This window comes from Diadema antillarum, unplaced genomic scaffold (genome assembly GCF_040938485.1).
Source record: "Diadema antillarum isolate AM-2024a unplaced genomic scaffold, OU_Dant_1.0 seq00000740_RagTag, whole genome shotgun sequence".
Taxonomy (NCBI): Eukaryota; Metazoa; Echinodermata; class Echinoidea; order Diadematoida; family Diadematidae; genus Diadema; species Diadema antillarum.
In genome coordinates, this window is record NW_027271638.1 from 2073970 (window position 1) to 2100064 (window position 26095).

Consider the following 26095-nt stretch of genomic DNA (forward strand, 5'->3'; position numbering starts at 1 on the left):
AGCAAGAAGAGATACGAACAATGGGCAAATGATTAACTGTGGGTGACACACAAAGCATTTTATTCCTTGGGTCATTTTAGTTTTACTGTATTTATAGGAGAATCATGACAGTAACCTGGTATTTACAAATGTTTTAGTGGCTATGTGTCATTCATTGACATACTTGCACCCTTTCTTCAAAAGTTTGTATCAGTGTAAATGCTGCATTGTTGCTCAACACATGAACACTTCTTAGCACCTTCATTTTGGATAGTATGACTAAGTCTGTGACTCCCCTGTAGAGAGCATATGATTTGGATATTGAAGTAAAGCCTATTTCATAATGTTTTTAGGGTTTTTTTTGGTTATGTAGCATAGGAAAGCATTGTGAAGTACTCCCAATATTGTTTATGCACTGTTCATGTAGGTATACAGCCACTTATGCCAACAGTTTTGTATGATTCATATTTGCAAAGCTGTTCTTAATTTATTCAACATACATAATATCTATGTATCGCTTTGTTTATGCCAGTCTTCATGTGAATAAGAATTTTCTTCATTTTTGTAACATTATTGTGGCTGTGTTAATAGCAGTCACAGAGGGAGTGCGATGGTATGATAGTTCACTAAGTGTATATTAAGAAAGATTGCTTTATATTTGTAAGTTCAAGTGTGTATGAGTGAATAGTTATGCTGGTCTTGTAAGATTTAAAGACAGCGTTGAAAGTATTCTTAAAGTCTTTCTTATGAATGTGTGAGATTCTTCTATTGCATTCCAGCAGAGCTAAAATGGGTGGAAAGGGGAGGGGGGTATGGGAAGAGAGAAGTGGGGAGAGTACGGCAAGGATACTTCACTTACATGAGGAAGCAGAACAAAAAACAAAAAAAAAATGTGCAAAGTCATTATCTTTATGTTTTCTGTTTATCTTCATCATTTTGCCGACTATGGTGTGGCTTTAAGTTTGGAGAGCTAGCCAGGTTTTACGGTCTAGGTCTCTTCAATCTTTCTTTCTAAATCTTTTCGTGATTCTCATTCTCCTCACTAAATGTCGCGACCGATTTCGTTATTCATTGTCTTCAGAGGCTGATGGTGAGGGTGTGTGCTTCTGATAAAACAAGGAATACCAAATCATTTCATTCTTGTGCTCTTCTTCTCTCTGTCTTTCCTCTTTCTTCATCTGCTTCTCTTCCTTTTAAATACTTTTACCTCTGATAAGGGATATTGGTATTTTTTCTCTCATTCTATACTCTCTCACTGCTCCAGAAAGGAAGAAATAAAATTGTGGTGGGGTATTGCACACTGTTGGTAAAATCTCATAGAATTCAGGAAGGTCCAAAGTGTGATTTTCCCCCAATGACAAGTTTCACGTGTTGTGAAGCTTTGACGACCACTTTTGATGTATTCGACTGCACAACATTTTGGGCTTGGACGCCACAAATGTTTCCTTTTTGGGGCTTCTGCTGGTTTGCATCTGTCATTACATTACGTCGCTGTAGGAGTTTGGAGCAATATGTGCAATTGTAGGCCTAGGAAATGTACTGTGTTTGTAACGTAGTACTGGGCATATATATATCTGTTCAGTGCTTATCCTAATTGTGTGCTGAGCTGTTTGTTCTTTGACTCGCGTCTGACAGGAGGGCGATGCCTCTCATAGATATTGTCTTAGGGAAGCAAATCTTCATCAGAGTGTGCAGAGCTAGTGTTTTGTAGCTCCATGAATGAAAAGCATGCACAACCCAGGAAATGTGTGAATGTGTGCAAATTCATCTAGTTGTTTTTGCTCCCCCCCCCCCCCCCCTCCCAAAAAAAAAGATATCTTTTCTGGCTATTTTTGTATGAAATGGTATAAAATCCTGAAACTTACTGCATATTTGCCTTGTAATGTATTGTGACATTGACTCTTCTCATGTGTGTTGTGAAAAAGGTGTGACAATAATATGCCCTTTGTAGACCCTGTCTGATGTCGTTAAGGTAATAGATTAATGCAGGCATTTTGATTTATTACCCAATGCATGGTGGCAGTTTCTACAAAATCATCCCTGTATACGGAGGGGGAAAATTCGGGGGCTCGTTTCATGAAGTAAAGTGTGTGACTCTCGTCAACCTGCAACGAGTGCCGGTTCAGTGTGGTAGCACTCAGTAAGCTATCAATAAGTTGCAAGTGTTGTGAGTTGTTGATGCTGCAAGTGCAGTTATTGCCACTTTCCTTTGTCAATACTCTTTGTGAGAGAGACGCAGTGGTACCAATAATGCAAAATAGGATTCAGTTCGGTACATGAACTGTAAGGAAAATTTTAACATTGCTCAAAAATGCTACCCTCCGAATTAAATAGTCATTATTTATAGAAGGACAGCTATAGTGGCATCTGAAATAACTACAAGACACACATATTTTAACCTATGTACCACATCTATTTATGAGTAGCACCCAAACATGCAAAGCTTAAGAGTACATTATTGGAAGTATATGTGTATTTCTGCCATGGGCAGAAATATTTCAGTGTTGATATGAAGCTTTAACCTTTTCAAGACCATGTCTCCATTTTTTGCTACAGTGTATTATGAGTATAAATAAATGAAAAAAGAAGATATAAGTCTATATTGGCAAGGGTATAACTTGAACTTCCAACTCTGATATTGTCTGATTTACTCTTCTTGTGTATATATGATGGTGTTGAGTGGCATGGAGATTGAAAGGGCTGTTAAAGTGTGCAAAACATGCCAATTTGGAAACCAAAAAGGCAAAATTTCACCAAGTCATTTATGTCCCTCAGAAGAGAAGATTGGTGTGATTTCCAGCAAGCACATAGAATTAATATACAGAGTGTGTTATATATATCTAATATACAGAGTGTGTTATATATATCATATATCTATATCTATATCTATATATATATATATATATATATATATATATATATATATATATATATATATATATATATATATATATATGATATGATATGATATGATATGATATGATATGATATAAAGACAAAAGCAAACAAACTAACTATAGGACGCATGCACACACATGTTTGATATTCTACAAGGCATGGCTTTTAATTTTCCAACACATGGAAAAAAAAATATTAACAAATTAAGCAAGTAGCTGCATGATCAGCTATGATCATCTCCACATGTACACTGTACTTGCAGCTGCTTTTAAAGTTGACATAAAAATAGACAATTTGGTAAATTTACAAAGTCAGTTCATAACTTTCATTCTAATTCTAATTGATATAGAGAATGTACAATCCACAAGGAAGGGGAAAAAAGAAACCTCATGAAAAGCAAAATATGAAAAGCAAAATATGAAAAGCAAAATATGAAAAGCAAAATATGAAAAGCAAAATATAATTGGCATACTCAATTCATCTTTGCCTTTGTTTCTGTTTCTTATGTCACTTCATCAGTCATGATATGGCAGCCAATAGATAAAATGTACATTTGTTTCATCATTTTCAATTTTACACGACACAATAGAATGAGGCAGTCTTTCTTATAGATTTACCAAAACAATTGCTCAAAAAGTGGTAGCATATTCAAGTACTTTCTGCAACTGGAAACTTGGTTTACCAAGGTCTAGTCTGTTCTAGTATCAAGTGCCCAGAATGCACATTTCATTAATTTCTGGGGTTTTTTTTTTGCTTGTTTTTCACCTTTTTCCTTGGTTATCGGTCACCAGTGAGTCAACTTTCTTACCGCAAGTTTGCTAAACTGAAATTACCTCTTCCAAGGGATAAGCATGCACTGTTAAATATACACGGCATCACGCCAACATTTTAGGCTGCGGCCGACAGAAAGTTACAACGTACTGTCATTCGTTCACATAACGAAAGGATTATTCACAAACTTTGCAGATTGTAGCAAGCACCAATTACATTTCATAGAAGTACTTCACATCAGCTGCAACTGAAGAGCACCTCAATGGATATCGCTCAATAGCTGGAAAATCACAATTCACAGGAGTCAAAATAATGACTTTTATACTAATGTACTCCTTCATAATCATAAAACTATCAATGTACATCAGAGAACTAATGCTAAAGTGTAAACAGTAACAGGGAAATTCTACTCTGTGTTCAAGAAGAGTAAAATGAAACAGTAAAGTGATAGTTTCATTAAAATCTGACATAAACAGAAAGGAGGATGAAATCACACATAAGCAACTGCTACTGTAAAAGTGGAAATTTTTGCGGTGTTGAAATTTTCGCGCATTTCGCGCAACCAGAAACTAGCGCGAAAAAAAAAGCACGCTAATATTTTTGCTTGCCATACAGTCCTGTGCGTGACGTCTTGATTCCGCGGATTTAAAAACACGCGAAACTCTTCTTACCCGGCCAAGCGCGAAAAATTATTCGCGCAAAAATATCCACTTTTACAGTATTCTAGAACAATTTGATAAGGATGATACATATGTTTTTTTCATCTTTGATTCATGTCAGAAATGAAGATGAAATTTAGTGAAGGCTTGGCAAGCTCATACCCCAGAAACTAGTGAGGAATTAAAATCATCACTTCATGTCCGAATACCACTGGGACCAGTATCTGCGTTCAGGTAAAATATGTGAAACTTATGCAAAATTTAAGAGTCGCTTTTATTTTATTCATTCTTTTTTTGTCAGGTGTTCCATGAAATTTTTACTTTACTCTGTTTGTGTAATTTCAAAATATTCCAGAAAGTAACACAAGAGTGGGTTTACCACTTGCAAAAAAAAAAAATTAGAATTAAAAAAAATGTCCAATTGTATAGGGCTTACTTCAAAGACTGCCACTGTCCCATCCTCCACCTTTCAAATGGGTACTGCCTATGCAACCCTTTTTTTCCCATTTCATTGCAAACAAGTGAGGGAAAAAACAGACTAAATCATGTCTATGTCAGTTGGTACAGCACATGCCTCAGAGCAAAGACATGTACTAGTTCCTCTCTACACACTGAATCAAATAGACTGACAGGGTTACTGTACACAGCAAAATCTCTAAAAAAGTACATTTGAATCAAAATGAATATAAATGCACATGTGTGGAATGCAAAGACTTCAGTTAAACAAAACTCACTTGATTACAGAAAAATTCATTCCCATAATTTGAGTTACAGTGCGCTCCTGTTATAACCAACACAGTCATAACAAAATTTTGTCTGGACGAAGTAAAATTTGAGGTCTCAAAATTATTACCTACATGTATATAACTTTATGTACTTTATTACAACATTTCAATGTAACAAAAAACAACTGCTGGTCCTGAGGATTTTGTTATAATAGCAGTCGCCCATATTTGGTGTGAGATATCAAATTTGAGCAACAGATATTAATGTGATTCTAGACGACCTGCATCGCCCTCATGAATATTCATACTTCATCTAAATGAATATTCATGTTTCAGCTGACACCATGTCTATGGGTCTGTGCAAATAGTCATATACTTAACCTCTATCTTACAATAAGATCGTGAAATCCCCACACATTTTAGACAGAGCCTACAAATTGTACAAGGTCTCTCCTGTAGTACTCCTCATTGGTTTTCAGTACACGAACTGTCACTTGTACAGCTTTTTCTCCAAAGAAAACACTGTTTACTTTGGTTCTGCTCGAATCACATCCTGAACCTTGCATTATCACACATACTGATGGAGAGGTAAAGTCATTACCTCATAGCAAATAATGCAATTTCACACATGGGTCATTTTGAGTAGAAAAATGAGCATTAAATTGCCTAAACCAACTTCGTAACATTGATCAAAGATGGCTACCATATTATATATTCCCAAGACAGTGAGGTAAATGACAGACTAACATACACTAATTGTAATCCTCCTTAATATTTTTTCCTGATTTTTCTTTTTTGGTTTTGTTTTTGCATATGTTCAGTGTATGATTACCTTTACTTATTTTTTACAGATGTCTGGTTGATATCAAAGTTAGACTTGGAGTCACTTGAACAACCATTTCTTTGGGCTAAATTATCCTTTAATACATGAATTGCACGTATCTGACTCATCAGAATAGACACATAACATCACACGGTGATTGCGCTGATCGCCATTCGTTAAAGTAGCTGATACATGGAGATTTACAGACAGATAGATGAATAAACTGATAGATAGGTAGAGTGATAATCCAAGACTGATGTATAACAAAATCTACTTAATAATGCAAATGAAATTATACACAAGAAAAGAATACAAAAGCTACAGGCCACACCTTAGCCAATGTCTTTGCTCTACAACAACAAAAATGTGCCATCTACACAAGCATTAATAAACCAAAGGAAAAAACAACACAAAAACAAATGGAGCTTAAAGCATATACCCTCCAACTCATGCATAGACACTTGTTATTCCACACTACACGCTGCTTCTACAGAATAGAATAACTGTCACATACATATAAAGGAAGATATTGGATCACAACTTTGCTTTATGCATGGAGCATAAGACCTGCATACTTAAGTTTTATCACTTTTGGCAACTGTGAGTTAACCCTGTGTGCCACTTAAACATTTACAGGAAAAATATGATGACACCTCAAATTTTGATTTTTTTTTTTTTTTTTTTAAAGAAAAAATATGCCACAAATTCAACCACCATACAATGACATTCATTTCAAAATGAACAAAAGAATAAATCCAAGCCATCACATTGTGTACGAATGATGCCAAGAGCAAACAAATATAGAGCAACTGTGATATACCAGTGTCAATTACACAGGTTTACATGATCTGTAAGAAAGTGGAATTCGTACTGGGGAAAAAATTGGAAGAATTCGCAGCAAGACCTATGATATTTTCATCTAACGGTAAATACTGCCTCATAACAGCCACAATGCTATCACTTCATAAAAGATCATCCAATGATGGTAGAATTCAAACTCAGGCCTGGGCCCTGTTTTATCAAAAGATATAATCGATTTTAAATTTCCTTAACACACAGGCTGCCATAGATTTATGATAGAAATCCACTTTCTAATCAATTTTAACTCTTCATAAAACAGGGCCCTGATTATTAATGCACACAGATTGTAATAATTGCCTGAAGACTTTCGTACACTTTCAATATGCAGATACACATGTGCATATCTGTTGAACTTTAACACCAGATCTGTCATTGCTTTGCTCTGAGTATCTTTTTTTTTTTTGTAATACAGAGCCTTTACAATGGAGTTCTACACACATAAGAGGGCACATAATACCATAAGATACAATACAAACTGATTAATGCCATCTTCATTGTGGAGAGCTACAACCAAACAATACGACACCAAGAAAAGCACAAACCAATTTATTAATGCGCACTCTCCCCGCAAAAACAATTCCTACATTATATAATTTTGATTTATTCATTGTTTGTACATAGCAGGGCTGAAACCACATATTAACTACGCTACCAAGAGAAATCTTTTTGAACTAACAGGAAAAAAAAATGATGGAGATCATTATCAAACAAGAAGGAATCTGAAAAACAAGAAAGTAATGATGGTTGCAGTGACTTTTGCACCAAAGTCTGATCCTCTGAACACTTACTGTCTCCTTCATGGGCAGTAAAGTACTATCAGCCAGAAAGGGTCATAATACCGCAAATTTATAATGATTTATTCTCTTTGTTAGACCTCTTACAATTGCATCGCACTTATACATGTATGAGTTATAAACCTTGTTTATGTCTGTAATGCAAAAATTTTCTGCAATGGGCAAGAGAGGGAAAGAAATGATGTACGTCTCAGGTCACTGGTATCAGCTTCTATCTGAGCATTTGAGTGATACTCCTCAAAAGGAGATACATGTATGGCAGTTGGATAAATTTTCAGCAAATATATCATAATCCCTGCTGATCATAGTAGATCATCATCTCTGCACTGTAATGATATGGGAAGACTGGAAGGAAAGGATTAAGACCATAGTATGAGCAAAAACAATTTTTCTGGGTTTCTTTCCCTCTTCTTTGTTGTCGTTGACGATGATCTCCTCATGAGCTGATGATCGTTTGACACCTCAAAACATACCGAACTCTAACCTTAATATGAGTGACAAGAACCAACTGTCCAAGCTAATGATGTTATCTGATCTGATGCACACATATAGGCATGTACAGTTCTGTACCTTCGAATAAGAACACTATTCATATGCAAGATCCTTGCTTCAGCATGGAATGTTCAGCATGGAATGTCCAACCATAGAGATACATGACGCATAGAGGGTGGACTGCATCAAATCGCTGTGCCATCGTGGAATGCTGGAGGCTACCATTGAGAAAGCTGGGTGAACCATTACTTCAGAACCACTTTGTACATAAAAATAAATGAACAGAAATATTGACATGAGAATCAACATTTACACCTCATGAAAAAGAAAGAAAGAAAAGAAAGCAAGTCAGTCTTGTGAATAATATGTTGCTGCACTAAGTAATAAATTTGTATGCTAGTAAACTGATGAATCAATTAGGAATGTGAGGTTTCACACTGCATTACCAACATAGCATCAAAGGGAATATACAGGCAATCTCTGGGCCCACTTGGGTATTAAATGCAGACCGTGTCCAAACACACAGCCACAGCCTATTTAAGGCAGCATTTTGTGATTCAATATCAGGTACTCTAACTGGTCTAGCGTGATCCTGTATGAGTTCCTACACATCTCAGAAAGCATGCTCGCAGCAATAAATTTGATTAGTGCCATGAAAAAACAACAAACAAACAAACAGGAGAAAGAACTTCAAAATGATACAAGTACAATGTGCAAAATGAGCAGACATGTTTACATATATACTGTATAACTATGCTATACCTTGTCTACAATTATGATATGAAGCATCATAGCTATATATCAAAGACAAAAATAATAAAATTCAACAATATCTCAGGCTGGGAATAATTCCTCTTTGACTGATAATCTTATATTACAGAATAGCTTAGAGGGATACACATAACTATACTTTAAATAAGAAAGTTAAAAACTTCCAAATATGGTAATATGGTGAAGCTAAATATCGCATAAAAAACAGAGTAACTCAAGTATGTTTTGAGTTGTTTCCAACAACTCCAACAACTTTTTTTTTTTCTATCTTACATTGTGAATACCAACCCTGGTTTGAAAATATGTCGGAAGCCCTTAGAAAGTGACAAGAGATTGTCAAAAAATGTTTCCATCTTAATCTCTTAAATGCATCTTCCATTTTTTTTTCTCTCTCTCACTTGTAAGAATTCACAAAGTGAGAATGGTAAACAATTCATAATCAATACTAAAACAGATGATGGGACAAATTATCAATCAAGAAATGATCTGGGGGGCATTCAATGAAGCATTTTGTCCGACAAAGTTGTCGGACAAATTTGCTCTCAGCCAATCAGAGGCAAATATTTTAGTAGCTTGTACCAGTTTGTCAGAAAAATATCCGACCAAAACGCTTCATGAAATGCCCCCCTGGATGTAACTTTCTTCTGAGGCATTATTACAGAAGAAGATGGAATTTACATTCAAATCACCAAAATATTAATCTTTTGTCTCATCATTGCATTTCGATGGGCCAAGTGCAAAGTAGAAATATTTGCAGCTGCACAATCCATACAGCATACTTTAAAACATGATATATTCGCGGCATGAATTTTTCGCGAATTGGAGCTGACGGTCTCTTTTGCGGCATGAAATTTTCGCGAACTGCCACTGTCATTCAATGCACATGGTGTTGACACGAACTTTCGCGTCCATTTAAATTTCGCAAATCTTGCCGCTCACGAAATTCGCGAAATTAAAATGCACGCGAACATTCCTCGTTTAACAGTAATTATACATGTACGCTCCTACGCCAAGAGCATTCCTCGAGCTCACTTAGAATTCGGCAGTCCGTTCTGATTGCATCTGCCTAAAGAGTACTATCAAATGCCAAAAGTACTTTATATCTCGATTGTAACTACAAGTATCTCTTGGACAAATAAACTCTAAATTTCATCAAGTGTCTTGTTACTACATTCTAACCAATCCTATTGCAAGACTTGTAGCACATGGGGAAAGGGTAATGATGAATATGGTTAGTCAGCATGGGAAAAGAGCCTCTCACCACCATACCTTGTAAGACTTGTGTATGAAGAGAGAAATAGTAACCAATGAAATACCACGATTTTACCTTGCTTACCACTAATGTAAGGGCAAGCATTAACCCGTTGAAGACTAGTCCCGAGTATACTTGGGAGAGTGTCTATGGAAAATGCATGTTGTAGCAAAATCAGTCCATCCTAAACAGGTTACAGACAGTACAGAAGTGTTTTTGAACTAACACAATTGCTGATTCACAAAGATCATGCACACTGTACACCGCTAAAAAGAATTCTACAAAATATGTGACCAGTCACTACGACATAACAACTTAAGAAACAGAACCTTTTGTTTGTTTGTTTTTTTCTATGGATAAGGAGGTCATATAAAAAGTATGGCATATGCCATGTGGAACTGCAGAACTGCGAGAGAATTGATGTTGGCGATAGTCTTGTTTTCAGCCCCATTCACCACGGACAGCCGGGGAATATCTTCACTGTAAGTGTTGACCGACACATGGATAGTTACAAACATGTGGAACTTATGAGATAATTGATGTTGGCAATAGTTTTGTTTTCAGCCCGATTCACCATGGATAGCCAGGAATATCTTCACTACAAGTGTTTAACACAACACAGATAGGAAAGTCATATACAAAGTTATTACATAACATGTACTGTGAGACAATTGATGTTAGCAATAGTCTTGTATTCAGCCCAATTTAACATGGACAGCTAGAGAATATCTATATAACTGCACGTGTTGAACGCAACACAGTTGGGGTGATCATATGCACAGTTACAAACATGTGGAATCGTGTGACAAATGATGTTAGCTGTGGTCTTTTTTTCAGCTCCATTTACAAGGACAGCCAGAAAATATCTTGAGTGCAAGTGATCTACAGTAGAGAACGCAACATCCCCCGTCACAAAAGCCTAACAGCAAGCAGTTGCTGTCACACTACAAAGTCCTCACAGAGGCCCCAGCGGGCCATAGTTTGACAGTTCATGACCCAAATAAGTACTGATGCATTTGACTCTTGTCAAATTACCACTTACGACACCATGTAAGACGGTAATGGTACTTTTGAGGAGAATATCCTGAGAGGGTGAGATTTTAGGTCTCTGTACTGATGTCTGAAGAAATTCAAATACCAAGGATGCTATGTTTTCTTAGGGCAAAGGTCAGCCACAGCAGAAATGCACACACTAGTGTGCCCTGCTTGTGTTGTTCATGCAAACTGTAACAAGCCAATTATTGTAAGGATGGAATATTTTGTGTTGTGGACATTTCTGCACATTTTGTGCTCTATGATGCCATCAACTGTCTTGCTTACTGTGTTTTGTTGGCATGAATTTGTACTCTCACTAACAGAGTATTGACATATGGTGAGATTAAAAGAACACACACAAGAAAAAATTTACTGGATGACTCGAGTACAAGAAGTTAAACACTAAAAAAACTTCCCCAAATTTCTCAATCGTCTTCCAGTGGTTACATTTCTTGAAGGGAAGTTGTTTTTTTTAGCATCATGTCACCTCAGATGAACAGAAGTTTGTCCAAAACACTTCACCTGCTCAAAATCTTTCATATTAAACAGATGAAAACTGTCTCTTCTGAATGATAACCTGCATACAGTCACATACAAATCCAATGCAAGGTTTTTCTCTAGAGCAGATACTATCAAAATGAAATATGAATGGAAGTGATACAGGAACAAAGATTATCACAGTAAGCTTGAGATATGAAAATATCGTCTCTGTCTAAAAATATTGTTTCTCCTAACAATTACATAAAGTTTCCCCCCTACACAAAATCTGATTAAACAGAATAATTGATTCACCCTTTATACAATGAATCATTCCACATGACATTATGTTAGTACATAAAATCCTCCTAAACGCTACACCTTTCTATTCTAGGGTTATCGTATAAACATGAATGAATACAACTTCAAAAGACAAGTCTTTTAAAACCATCACTTGGGCTCACTTTTAAAGAGGAGAGAATCTATCTCTCAAAAAAGACAACACACAAAGATTTTGTCAATAGATGTACAGTCCACCTGCCAGGCAAAATGTCACTGGTCAAGCGGGCAGCCATCAACTGGACGGTCATCAAGATGGACAATCTTGTCTCCAATCAAACTGTCCATTAGTAAGTGACTTGCCAGCAAAAGTGCTAGCAAAGTGAAAGCAGTAAAACAAATGAGAAATACGAGAAAGAGAGAGAATTGTCAAGGAAGTAATCAAACTTCATCATGACAATTTTCATTGTTATATATTCATACTTGCTTTCCCGGCATTTTATCTCCAACCCAGGTGCACAAATACATGTACAGCAAAATATACTGTTTCTGTTTTTTCTAAAGATTTTTCTTAGCCAACTTTCAAATACAGCATATCTGGATGGATATGGCTCCAAGAAAGTCGGTCATTATCGAAAGGGCGTACCTGCCTACTCTGCAGCCCCATAAATAGGAACAAATGGAAGTGTAACTTTGTGGAAATAGGACTTGTCATCTATTTCCCACGCTTCGCTATTAACAGATGGTGATATGCATAGGAACACACCGATCGACATGGCTATATCATTCCTGAAAAAATAGAAATTTTCCTCCAAAATTTGAAAAGTTGGCAGGTATGAAAGGGGCATTTGCAAGGTTTCCGCGTTTAAAATATCACTAAGCTGTTGGTAATTCCACATGAAATTACGAACAATGCCATCAACATCTGCGAGGTATACTAGTCCAAACTTTTTACCATTCAAAAGAAAGATGTCTTGCGCTCGCTAACAAAAAGGCTGCACATATTTTCCTGTACACTCCCCGCATCTTATCCATCTGCACAGTTCTGAGAAAGACCACATCGCACACGGAAGCAAGCTGACACTTTTTTTTTGACAAGTTGCTGTCACCAAGGTCCAATGAAACTCCAAACCGCTGCGACAGATGTTCCTCAAACATGGATTTTGCTTCTTCGTTGTAATTTTAAAGTTGTTAATGCCATCTGTGATCAACGAGGTTCCTTCCTCTGGTCTAGGCCTGAGGGACTCAACCTCTTGACCTCCTACGTCTTCATGCTCATTGCGACGAAGCTGGCCTCGACATGTGGGCCCTCCTCCCTCACCTCCTTTAGGTTGCGCTCCTTGCGCCTCGCAAAGATGAAGATGTAGATGGGAAGACTCAGCGTCAGCAAGTTGAATACAATGAAGCAAATGTTGAGCTGGACGAAGGAAAGGAAGATTTTTTGGAAAAAAAAGATAATGATGACATGATACGAGGTGGCCAGCATATACAACATTCAACAAACTCTAGGAGGTCCTAACAAATGTGGGACCCCTCCTTTTATTAGGACCACTTTTTTGCTTTATTTTAGGATATCTCAGCAATTTCCAAACCAATTTTCATCAAGCAAACTTTTGATTCCTCTTAGAATATTGTATGCCCTCTAATATTTCATAGGAGTTGTTTCTAATTATCTCACAAAAAGTTAAAACTTGAATCCCCAATCTCAACCAAAATCATACCATCCCTTTTAGGGTCAACAAATGAGAGTTTAGGCTCTACATTGCACATATGCAATGCCATATCACCAACAGTATATTGGTGTAACAAAAAAAAAATCAAGCCAACTTTGGCAGTCGTTCCAGCTGCAATTATGATTTTGCCTCATTACATGTGGCCATCAACTGATTCCGATCTCAGAGAAAAATAACATGTTGGCCCTGTATATTTTAATACAAGGTCTAATGATCAGTTATGCAGTACCAAAACAATCTCTGGTGACAAGGTTTTTCCCTTTTTTAAAAATTATTTCCTTTTAGTTACATGAAAGATAGGCTCAGACACAGAAATAGCATTTATCTTGGCAAAGGTCTGCATCATCACTGTCATAATGTTTTGCCTATTTAGTAGGAAGTACAAAAAAATGTGTGGGAAGGGGGGAGGGGGTGTTCAGAGGAATTGCCAAAGTGAACAAATTACTGCATATATATATGTCATATATTTTGCGAGTCTAAATTTTCACAAATCGAGAATTCCCGATGATTTTGCGAGTGGTTAAATTCGCGATCGTGGAGTCCTGTACTGAACAGAGAAATGATAAAATGCATATGTCACATCCACATCGCGATCAGAGTCAATATTTTCGCGTGTCTTTAATTCCACGAATAGCACTTGACTTGCGAAAGTCAAGAAAATAACAACCTCGCGAAATATTCAATGTATACAGTAGATTATTCTTCTCTTTCTCATAAAAAGATAGAAGAATTATCACAGGGTCAATTGTGACATGAGACATTAACCTACACAAGTCATAACATTCTTTATGGGGGAGGGGGAGATAAAAGTATGTTCTTGTTTTTCTTTTTTGTTCCAACACGAGAGTCATGTTGAAAAACAGATGTTTTACGCAAGGTAAGATATAAAAATTGTTAATATGTGTTCTGTTTATTCAGCCCTGTTTATAACATCAGGAACAGGTGGTCTGTGGGCCACCGATACTCACAATGAATGGATCGCCGTGCAGCACATTCTGCAGAATGCTGAAGATGGGGTACTGGAGGAGGCCAAAGATGCCGGCAAACGACCCCATGACCCCAAACAGGGTGCCAAAGAACTCCTGGGGAAACCTGTCAGGGCACGGGAAGATTTGAAAAAGGACTTTTACATATGTACATGACCGAAATCACTTCAAGCCTACTTATCACGATGGATGGATTACCACTGCCTTCATCTTCATGGTCATTTACCTGAGGTCTTTAATAGTGATGAGCTAATCTATCAGTCGGCTCCTATCATACTTCAATACTTGGGTATCCAAGTTTGCGGGCATTAATTGTTGCCATGTTGTCAGGAGCAACTTTCTGCATTTAAGGTCTGCAAGAAGTTTGAAATAAGGTAAACCAGTTTTATCATAGAACTCACTGCATGCACATCTCCGCGGAGTGTTAGGAAAAATTAAACCGTGTCATGTGACAAAGGGAGAGTAGAAAGAGAGAAGCCTGTTTTGCTTTTGTTTTGTTTTTTTCAAAATGTTTGTGTCATGTGAAAGGAAATGGAAAAATCGTCTTCTGGAGAGGCAAGATTTTCTTTCTTTTATGGGGGGGGGGGGGGGGGGGGGAACAGATGTGTGAATCTTTTACAGTTGAACCTCTCGTATCCGGACAAGTCGGGACCGGGGCTCATCCGGATAAGGGATTTGGCCGGATACGGGAGACTCAATGCTTTATACATGTACATATACATACACATGTACTGATGTAGCCCATTGTAGTACCACATGTAGTAATGTGTATACTGCAATCTTTTCATTGTTACACTCAGTAACAGACAGCTACATTACCAAATACCCTACCGCGCCCAAGGTAAAAAGTGACAGCGCATTTCGATTGGGTTGCTCTCTTCCCCACACTCTCTCTCCCTCTCTCTCTCTTTGTGTGTGTACTGTGTGTGAACAATTTTTGAGTGTTCAATATCATTCGCTGCTCAGCCAATGACTCGAAACAATGCATGTCTATCTAGTCATATCGACGGCTGTGTATGGACCTATATGTGGCAATGCGATATGAGAGGACTCGAGCTCATAATCTGTCCATGTTCTTGCGATGATTTGGGGATGTTTGGGGATGTTAAAATGTCTGAAGGTATGCAATTTGGAAGGAAATTTGATGTAATGTATGTTAATCATGTTGGACGTAATATGTAATTCATGTGTGTTTGTGTAGGAGTTCTCAAGGAGTTGGGAATTCCCCTTTCCTCCAGTAATTATTTAAAAAAAAAAAAAAAATCACGGCGAGATTGCGTCCGTATAATAGAGAGATCCGGATAAAGGGAGGCCGGATAAGAGAGGTTCAACTGTACATTAAAAAGGCACAGTAGACTTGAGTAGACAAGACAACAAATCTCAAAATCTTTAATTTCAGAAGAGCTAAAGACCTTTTTCATTTCTGCAACATTTTTTTTGCAAAATAACATCAAGGTTCACATCAAATAATGCTGAAACATTATTTTGGATTACATCAATAATAGCAATGGTTAAAACTCATATCAGTAATTTTGATTATCAAAATTGAGTTAGGAGGTTTTTGAATATGTATGCCAATTGAGATACGAGGTCTAGTCACCCCAGGGACAACAATACGCTGCTCTATGGTCATCCACTGAGACACCACACCACACCACGTTGCCGCAACTTACATGATGGGGATGACTGCCACCGAGAGGCCGTAGAGAAATGACCGGATGACCACCTGAATCAGAAAGGTCAGGTACTGAAGCTCCAGCTTCGGGATAACGATGCAGACGGAGAAGACGGTGAAGAGGATCGTAGTCAGGGACAGCGGCATGATGGCGTCCTGCAGGTCGGCGTACGGACTGCGCTTGTCGACTTTAGCGTAAAAAGGGCATAACATTGATAAACATGGATTGAGTGAGGTAATATTTGTAGTTTTAAAACCAAAACATAGTTCTCAGACGGGTTCAAGATTCATCTTCCATCATTTGGAATTTGCTTGCAATACATATAAAGGGCTTGCAATACATATACAGGGCCTACAAAGAAACTTACCTGGCTGATGCAATTCACCAGGATGATGTGTTATTATCGATAATCTATTATAAAACATTATGTAGCAACTACAATGAGCTTTGTTCTTAGACTATCATACTTCCGGCAAACCTTTTTTGGCTAATTATCACATTTTTTTTTTCTGGTAACCCAACTGAAATTGTGATATTACAGCATTATTTCGCACATTTCTTTTGCATATGTGTACATTTTAGATGAAAAATGGACAGTTCTGCAGGTATACGAGAACTATGTTTTCACTTCATTTTTACTTTGCTTGATAATATTTGCTTGATAATCTAAACTCTTTGTGAATGGAAGTTAGAACAGTACTGATTGGTCTATAGGTCAGAATTTAACAAAGAGAGAGCCTTTGGTGAGGTATTGGGTATTTGATCAAATATCATTGCATCACTGTCATGAACTGGCTTCAGCTCAGTGGCAATGCCACCACCCGGTATTACAGTAGGTGACGTGGGTTCAAATCCCATGCTACTTCCTCCTCCTTAACCTTGTGTACATAATAATAGTGATCAAGAATACAATCTTATTCATGGAGAGTAACAGCAAAAAAAAAACAAAACAAAACAAAAGAAAGCCTACATACTTCAGCCTTGTGTCACTTTCGATCAAATTCGGACAGGAATTTGTCGGGATACCATGCTGTAAAGCCCAGTTATACTTTAGCTTTGTACCAGTTAAATGATCTTCCAATGGATACTGTAAGTGTAGTTGTGGTCGATCGCAAGAATTCCAAGCAGACAAATGTTTTTACGGGAATGTCGCAATGTACTTTATTAGGGATCGCAATCAGAAACACCTTCCTCTCTCTCTCTCTCTCTCTGTTTCTTTCCCTATCCTTCGTTCCATCTGGTAACAATGCATGTATGTAATTCCTTCTATTCTGTCACTCTTTCTGTTGTACTCCTCGTACACTCTGTTACCTTGGTACTCGTTCGGTGTTACATTCCGTGAAAACTGGAATTTCAAAAGCAAACACAACAACTGCAAAACATTAACACGTAACTGAAACACTATAATGCTTCAACACTGCTTTCTTTACAGATACTGAGATACTGGTACGTGTAGACTTATGCCTATAACTTTCTCACTGTGTGCAATACTGATGCAATGTGATATTCCTTTGATTAGCCAGTACTCAAACATACACTTGTGTGTAACTAATCATTCTCTTAACCTTCAGAAGCAGAAGCCTTGGCAGGAGCTATTCATTGCGACATTCCCGTAAAAACATTTGTCTGCTTGGAATTCTTGCGATCGACCACAACTACACTTACAGTGAAAACTCTTTGCCTCCTTCACAGGTTCTTCAACTCAAAGGCATTAAAAATGCAAGAAACTGATGAAGTTTTCTTCCACAAACTAACTTAGGTGTGAAGATACAACAGCCATCATCTTCATCTGGCCTCTTTGTGTGTCCTTGTATGTGTCCAAGACAATGAAGGTGTAACATTAATGTGCAGCACATGATGTATACACAAATTTTATATACACACATATACTACAAAGTGTAGCTCATCATTACTTGTTGTGTGCATTCAAGGTCATCTCAATGCCATTGCTAGTCTTTGTTTCCAGACTGAAGTTGACTTAATGAACTATTCCACTGAACACTCATTACAGATACTCCTAAGATTGTTGCATAAGTCCCGACTGACAAACAGACTGACAAAACAGACAACGTTGGAATGGTAAGGAAAGAAGGAACCCCCAAAATGTAAGAAATCACTCACCATTTTTCTTTACACACCATCCCCGGGTCATCTTGTTGCGATCCAGGAGGAGTCCTCCCAACGGAGCTACGACGAAGCCACAGAATTGGATGATGGAGAAGATGTTGGTGTAGTGACTCACTGCCGGATGGAAGGTGGGGGATAACAAGTCGAGGACTCCAGTGAATATTACTCACACAGAATGACAAGCATGGGACTAGGCAAAAATTACTTGAAATCTTTGATGTTTTTTTTAAAATACAAAATAAGTGGATGCCTGGCCACAGCTCAGTGGGCAACAACAACAGACATATTCAGTACCATCACTGTAATTGGAATTGTATGTTTTTGTATATTCTTTCCATTTTTTGAGAGCATAAGGACATATCACCATGTTTTATGCACTATATAAGCACTGTCAATTATTATTATCATCATCATATTTTGTATGTACACATTAAAACCTCTCGGGACCACCTTCCCAAAATCCTAATCACATGGCCTATGAATACGTATTGTCACGAGACTGAAAGAATCGTATGGTCTCTCCTAAGAGAATCAAATGTGCCACAAGTTCAATCGTACATTGTAAATGCTTAAAAGCTCCTGTATTATTTGATTCACAATCTTTTTTTTTAAATGTGGTTTCTTTGGCAGTACTTGGTAAAATGAAGGGCAGAAACAAACAAAACAAACAAAACAAACAAACAACAATTATACAAATCAAAGTAAGAGCACGAGGAATTCACATGACTTGAAATGTGAGGATGCAGTTCACTCCACAAGGGTTATGCAACAGACTTTGTCCACTTCTACCTCGAGAGCAAAGTAACATCATTAACCCGTTAAGGATGAGTCCCAAGTATACTCGGGCAGGTGTCTATGGGAAATGTGTGTTGCAGCAAAATCAGTCCGTCCTCAACGGGTTAAACCTTGTTTGGAAGGGATATGATCCGATTTCTGCCAGTCACTTCTCTTTTATTAGTAAACTATACCTGTTACAGATAATGGTAGTGCAGACAAAACATATGCTTGATATCATATTTCTGTGATGTACTTTGATACATGTTTGCTCGCTGTAAGAGTGCTATATAGGAACCTATATTGTAAAACATGGGAGTGAAAATGTGACTCTGAGGCCATGCATGCATTGTCTGCTCATCTTCCCTTGGCCTGTCTGGTGCGCGTGATTGATGTTTTTAAATCATGATACCAGGGTCGGCCTCACATGAGGAAGAATCCTCCTTCCTTGGCTCTCGCCCAATTCACTGACATTCCTTTGACCTCTGTTCCATTGTGTGATGCATCATTTTTTATGTCCTCTATTTTTTTCTTCTCGATCATTGGGGAAAAAAACAACAACAAGCATGCACCGGAGCATGGCTATACTCAAAGTTTATGAAGAACTTTCAGAATGTTTCAGCACTTTACTCACTTTGAGCAATTCTTACGTACTTCTTGATATCAGGACATAATATCACTTGCATTTCAATGGTGGATCATTTGTCATAGATGGCCACAAAGACTGTGCCAATATCCATGCATCATACAAGATTTCATGTATTTTTAAAGGATGCTCTAGAGTAGGAAAATATGAACTACCTCATTCCTTCATAAAGGTGATAAGAAATATCAATATGTGCTATGCAAATATCTGTAGGCCTACGCCATACAAGATTTCACATATACATTACGGACACCCTACGTTAATAAGACCAAATCATCTACCTTGTGGCTTCACACACTTGTAATTGGCAATAGGAAATATCCATATGGCCTAGTACATATGTACTAAGATCCTTCTTGCTGTTATAAATTCACATCAGCATTAAATCAGAGTAGTCTCCAGAGAGTATGATATAAACACAATCACAACCACACAACTGCTAAATGGTTACGCACAGACAAAATGTACAATCCCAAGGTGATTGCAAAGTGAAGTCTTGACTGATTCATTACAGTCTAAAAGGAAACCATACATGATTACATACATCCTTTAAAAGGAAGCAGACTTAACCAGAAGAAGAAGAAGACGAAGAAGAAGAAAAGTATACTTATGACCAACTATTGTTAATGCCACAGCTTTCACTGGTAATATGTAGCTTCAGTTGCACCACAGCACCCACGTGTCTGCTTGGAAGTATTACAGCACTCTTTGTGAATAGTATCTCAAATTTCCATCGTCATTATTGCAAATAAAATGCTGCAATTTCTAGGAACTAAATATAAATGGTGTTGTTCTAGGCATAGTCCTGTGCATACAATTCTGCGTAGGTACAAGTGCAAGAGCCTCCTCCTCCTCCTCCATCTCCTCCTCCACTCACCTACGTCCTTGTCGTTGTTGCTGAGTTGGTTGAGCCAGGGGTTGAGGGTGCCGATCATGAAGATGAGGCGCAGCTGGAGGATGGAGATCCACGCCACGAGGAGCCAGAACATGAGGGAGCAGAGACAGGAGCGGATGGTGGGAAAGTCCTGCTTCTTGAAGGCCTCAGCCTCGGCCTGGATCACCCGGGACTTTCTCCTCTTCATCCCTACTTGGAGAAACATATACGATGTGTAGGGGTATTAGAATGCACTTCCGTTATAACAAACACGGTTATAATGAAATTCTGGTTACAGTGAAGTAAAATTCAGACCATAACATTATCTGTTCTTTTTTTTATTGTTCATTTGTTTGATTATGACGAAATACAACGAAAGAAAACTGGCAGTATAGAGGACTTTGTAATAACTGGAGTCCACTGTATAGAGACATTGAAGTGGGGGGAGGAGTAGGAGAGAGAAGGGAGGGGTAGAGAGATTAGGAGAATCAAGAGAGAAAGGAGGCACAGAAGAGTGGGATGAGAGGGAGAGATGATAGTGGACAGGAGGAGGAGGGAGTGGAGTGAGAAAAAAAGGGAGGGAAAGAAGAAGGGGAGGGGATGGGTGGGGGGGGAGTGGAGTGAAAGAGAGAGAAGGAGAAGGGGAAGAGGTAAAGGGGGAGGACAGAGAGCAGGGAGAATTATACAAAGAGAAGCAAGAGAGAACAAGAAGGGAGACATAGGAGAGAGGGATAGGAGAGGGGAGGGAGAGGATGGGATCGAGGGGGAGGGAGTGGAGTATTAAAAGAGAGGGGGAGAGATGAAGGGGAGGGGATAAGTGAGTAGGAGGCAGTGGAGTAAAGGAGAGGTGGAAGGGCAGAGAGATAGGAGGAGAAGGAAGAGAGATATAGAGAGAAGCAAAAGAGAACAAGAAGGAGACACAGAAGAGAGGGATGGGAGAGAGGGAAGGGAGATGACGAGATTGAGGGAAGGGGAGTGGAGTTAGAAAGAGATAAATGGGAGGGGATGGGTGAGCAGGGGAAGAGGGTATAGTGAAAGCAGGGAGGGGGAAAGGGAGAGAGATTGGATGAAGAGAGAGGGAAGGGAAAGAGATACAGATAGGGGCAAGAGAGGAGAGAGAAGCAAAGAAGAGACAGATGGGAAAGAGGGAAGGGAGAGGATGGGTGGGGGATGGAGTTGAGTGTCAGAGAGAGGGAGGGATGAAGGGGGAGGGGAGGGGAGGGTGAGATGGACGGAGAGTGACAGAGAGGGAGAGGGTAAAGAGATACAGGGAGAAGCAAATGAGAATGAGAGAGACAAAGAAGAGAGGGATGGGAGAGAAGGGCAGGAGCCGGGAGGAGGAGAGGGAGCGGAGGGAGGAGAGTGAGGGAGAGATGGAGGAGAGGATGGGTTGGGTGGAATGAGAGAAAGGGAGAAAGAATGAGAGAGGGAGAGCGTGAAAGAAAGAATCAACTTAGTTTGACACAAACAAGACTTCAAGTAGTGGCACTAAGCCTTAGAACATCATTCCACAAACCTGCCCCCCCCCCCAATCCTCTATCCCACTCTCTGATTATCCTCCCATCAAATCCCAAACAAAACTGGTTCCCTACCCTTTGATCTGACCCCAAAAATCCCCAAACTAAGGATCCTTAATTACCCCATAGCTATCATCCTTCCCCCCCCCCCCCCACACACACACTTGCAATTGACCTTTAACCCTCAAACAGGCTTTCGACAAGCATCTGCTCACTGGAATTCCTCTGTGTGCTTTGTTCTACTTATGAAACATGAACATGAAATACAAGATTTCACATTTTCCTCTCTGTCTGACCTGGCGACTCAAACTTCAAAACAACCCTCTAGGCATTGTTCTCCTGCAACCTTTGCCTGCCTACATTAATCAATCACACCCTAAGAGGCTGGATGCAATTCCGTAGACATTTCTACAAGACCCTGTAATAAAAGCTAGAGTGATGCGTCTCTACTTACGTAAATGATAAACCACGGCCTCCTCCTCAGCCTATGTAAGTCCTATCATGGCACAGTTTTGTTCTCGTAACCATGGAAATCAGCCTCAAAGATGTGGCACAAGTTTTACATTCTCTTTCGAATACTCTATCCTAGAGGACAAACTGATGTAGATTATCATTCATCCAGTCGAAGTGTCACTCCAAAATTGTTATAAATCACAAAACTGGAACGGGAACTTTACCGACTTAACACATATAAGGATCATTCTTCAACTGGAAGGACACCAGAAGAAGCTGATTGTTATATGGCGAAACGTCGCATGATGTAAGTTCCTATTCCAGTTTTGTGATTTATAACAATTTTGGAATCTAGAGGACCATACTCGATACATCTGCCTCTGTGCTGCAAAGACATTCCTTTAAAATGCTCTTGATTCCTTGCCAATTTTTTTTTTTTTTCATTTCCAAAATCAATATGAGCACCTTGTGATTTCTACAGGAAGTAAAAGGACATTTCACTTTCAACAGAGCTTCTCATTGTTTCCACTTTGGTTCAAATGCTGTTCATAATGAAAATGCTGACTTGCAGCCTTCAACAGTTGTTCATCTGGAGAGCATTTTTGCATAAACTACTCACAGCATTAAAAGTGCACCACTTTTTGGGTTATTTCCCCTTGATTCTTTGTCATTTTTTGTTTTAAGATGCTTTCAAGACATCTATCAGTTAAATGCAAACTCATTTTGGATGTACAACAAACAAAAACTTCTCAACAAGATTGTTTCTATCCTCAACACATTATTCACTGACTAAACTTTCCCCACAGTTACTATAATTCATTGTCTTGTTTGTGCTGCATCAAGGACAACCGATGATTTAGGTTGGTTATGTGACACATTTTATACAAACGCAAGGTGTTTCCTTTTATTCATTTCCTTCCCCTGTGTGTGTAATAAATCATACCAGGTATGATCAACATGCAAAGTCATGCAGTGCTGATTACACCGTTGTGTCCAAGATCCCTAGACTCCTACTTATGAATGCATTTCTGGGGTGTTATTAGCCATAAGCAATGACAATTAGCCTCAACACGTATTCCTTTTCGGAAATTTTTTACAAACTAAAAGCAGTTTAAAACCTTCCTTTCCTAGACTGATTCATCCGGGTCTTGTGAATGTCAGGACACCAAATAAGGCCAAAACCAATGAATTAGAAGCACTCGAAGAGGGCAATCCTTGTCCAAGGCCATAAAAGGGTCACTACTGCCACAGAACGATTAGCATGTACGAAAACAAAACAAAAACAAAAATCCTGGATGTAGATCACCACAACACTTGATCATTTGGCCCTTTTTATATCACACTGGAACTATCATGAAAATTTATAGAATAATATGTTCATAACTTTTCATAACTTTTCACATTATATCACTGACAGACAAAACAAAGAACAATCAGGAAAAAATGCAAACTCAAAATGGTAACTATATCAGAATGGATGAAGCTGAGTTCTGTACAATAGCGGTTTAGGGTGTAGTGAATGCTGGGCAAAAAAGGGTAACACCATAGAGTGGCCCTGAGTATCACAGCCACTCGAGGGAAAAAACAAATACAGGTGGCTTTTGTAAATAGGTGACCACTACGGACAAGGTGATGACCAAGTTGATACTATGAGTGGTATTTCTATTTTGAGCGTGACCAAGACCATAAACTTGTCAAGTTGACAGGTGTCTCTGCAGTTGTCCACAGTGACATTGGAATAAATATCAACAGAAGGCCCACCAACAACTCCCCCATGGGACTCACCGCCATTTGGTTGTGCCTCAGAGGACTTCCTCTGGGACCCTTTGCGATGGGCGCCCCCTCCGTTCAGGTGCTCCTTCTCTGCTAGTGTCCCGTTCTCTGCCAGTGTTCCGTTCCCGGCCAGGGTCCCGTTCTTCTCCAGGGTCCCGTTCTCCGCCAGCGTCCCGTTCCCCGCCATCGTCCCGTTCTCCGCCATCATCCCGTTCTCAGCCAGTGTCCCGTTCTCGCCGCTGTGGGCGAGCTTCATGTCCAGCTCCTCCTGGTTTGCAACTTCATCCTTTGTGGACAGAGCAGAAACATCAAGTAGGGGGAAAATGGTGTTGAAATGACAACAGTTACAGGGTAACCATTTGCAGATGAATAAAAAAACAGCTTTAATGCTTACATTAAAAATAGTTTTAAACTAGAAATGTCGCTGTAATGGTTATACCCCCACCAAACAACATTTCATAAGCTTTGGTCAAAACAACATTTCATAAGCTTTGGTCAAAAAACTGAGGAAGTAGTTAAATCCGCAAGATCTTTCCTTGATCTTCTGCCATTAATATGCCGTTACCAAGGCAACATACTTTCGGGTACTGTCGAAAAATGCGTCTTGCACATCTACAACCAAAGGCACACATCTGTACCAAGTTTCATGGAAATTGGGCAAAAACTGAGGAAGTAGTTTGCAACACAAAATTTTCCATCATTTTGGCTCATAATATGTGAGCTGTTACCATGGCAACATACTTTTTGTCACTGTCAAGAAATGTGTCATGCTGACCTATATCCTAAGACAAACATTCAATATGAATTCCATGAGAATTGGAAGAACACTGATGAAGCAGTTTTGCCATGAAGCATTTTGCCCTATATTTTACCAATAACATGCCATTACCATGGCAACGCACTTTTTGCCACTGCGGAAATATGTGTCTTGCACATTAACATATTCAGATGAACATCTGTACCTAATTTCATAAAAATTGATCAAAAACTGTGGGAGGAGTTCGCGACGCAAGATTTGTACCCATTTTTGCCCATAATATGCCGTTACCATGGCAACGTACTTTTGGGTACTGTCAAAAAATACGTCTTGCACATCTACAACCCAAGGCACACATCTGTGCCAAGTTTTATGGGAATCGGTTGAAAACTGAGGAAGTAGTTCGCGACGCAAGATTTGCAACGGACCGACCGCCCGACCGTCCGCTGATTCCTATATACCCCCTTCAAACTTCGTTTGGCGGGGGTATAAATATGGGTTTAGGGATAGAAACAACCAACAAAAAAAATTTAATCAGGATAATCAATGCTAAGTACTGTTAAATATACAAAATGTGAACAATAGTTATAATAAAAGTTTTTCGAAACTAAACCGTCTACAGTTATGGCTTAGTGAGAAAAATACAGATATCTCCTTGTATTTTAGGGTTTATCGCAAAAGTTTTATATGGTAGGATGTTTTGTGATACAACTGACCTGCACATGTGCATCAAATGTGATAACTCAAACATTTATAAAATCACTGCTCCTAATGGTAAACTGTACCTTTAACATTGCATAAAAGTTCACTCTGGCTGCATTGATACTTTGTCAAGATATTTCATGAGATGTCAGAGTCTTGAGGTGGGATGAAAAATCCTTAAGATCAACAAGGTGGTAGATGACAAGAAAGAAAAGAATGGAAAAGCAAGACCCTACAGCTGGAACAGGAGTGATAACAAGA

At 38.7% G+C, this 26095-nt stretch overlaps 1 protein-coding gene across 1 annotated transcript in view; it reads right to left on the minus strand.

Annotated features, from left to right (window-relative positions):
* Positions 1-10579: 10579 nt before the first annotated feature.
* LOC139738386 (equilibrative nucleobase transporter 1-like) overlaps positions 10580-26095 on the minus strand; it is a 44212-nt gene continuing 28696 nt past the window's right edge. Inside the window, exons 6-12 of the mRNA XM_071649021.1 lie at positions 24616-24661; positions 24391-24483; positions 20636-20842; positions 18333-18452; positions 16209-16398; positions 14518-14641; positions 10580-13233 (exon numbers count right to left, since the gene is read on the minus strand). Of these exons, the coding sequence (XP_071505122.1) occupies positions 13078-13233; positions 14518-14641; positions 16209-16398; positions 18333-18452; positions 20636-20842; positions 24391-24483; positions 24616-24661 (936 nt within the window). The 3' untranslated portion in view covers positions 10580-13077. The remainder of the gene's footprint in view (positions 13234-14517; positions 14642-16208; positions 16399-18332; positions 18453-20635; positions 20843-24390; positions 24484-24615; positions 24662-26095) is intronic.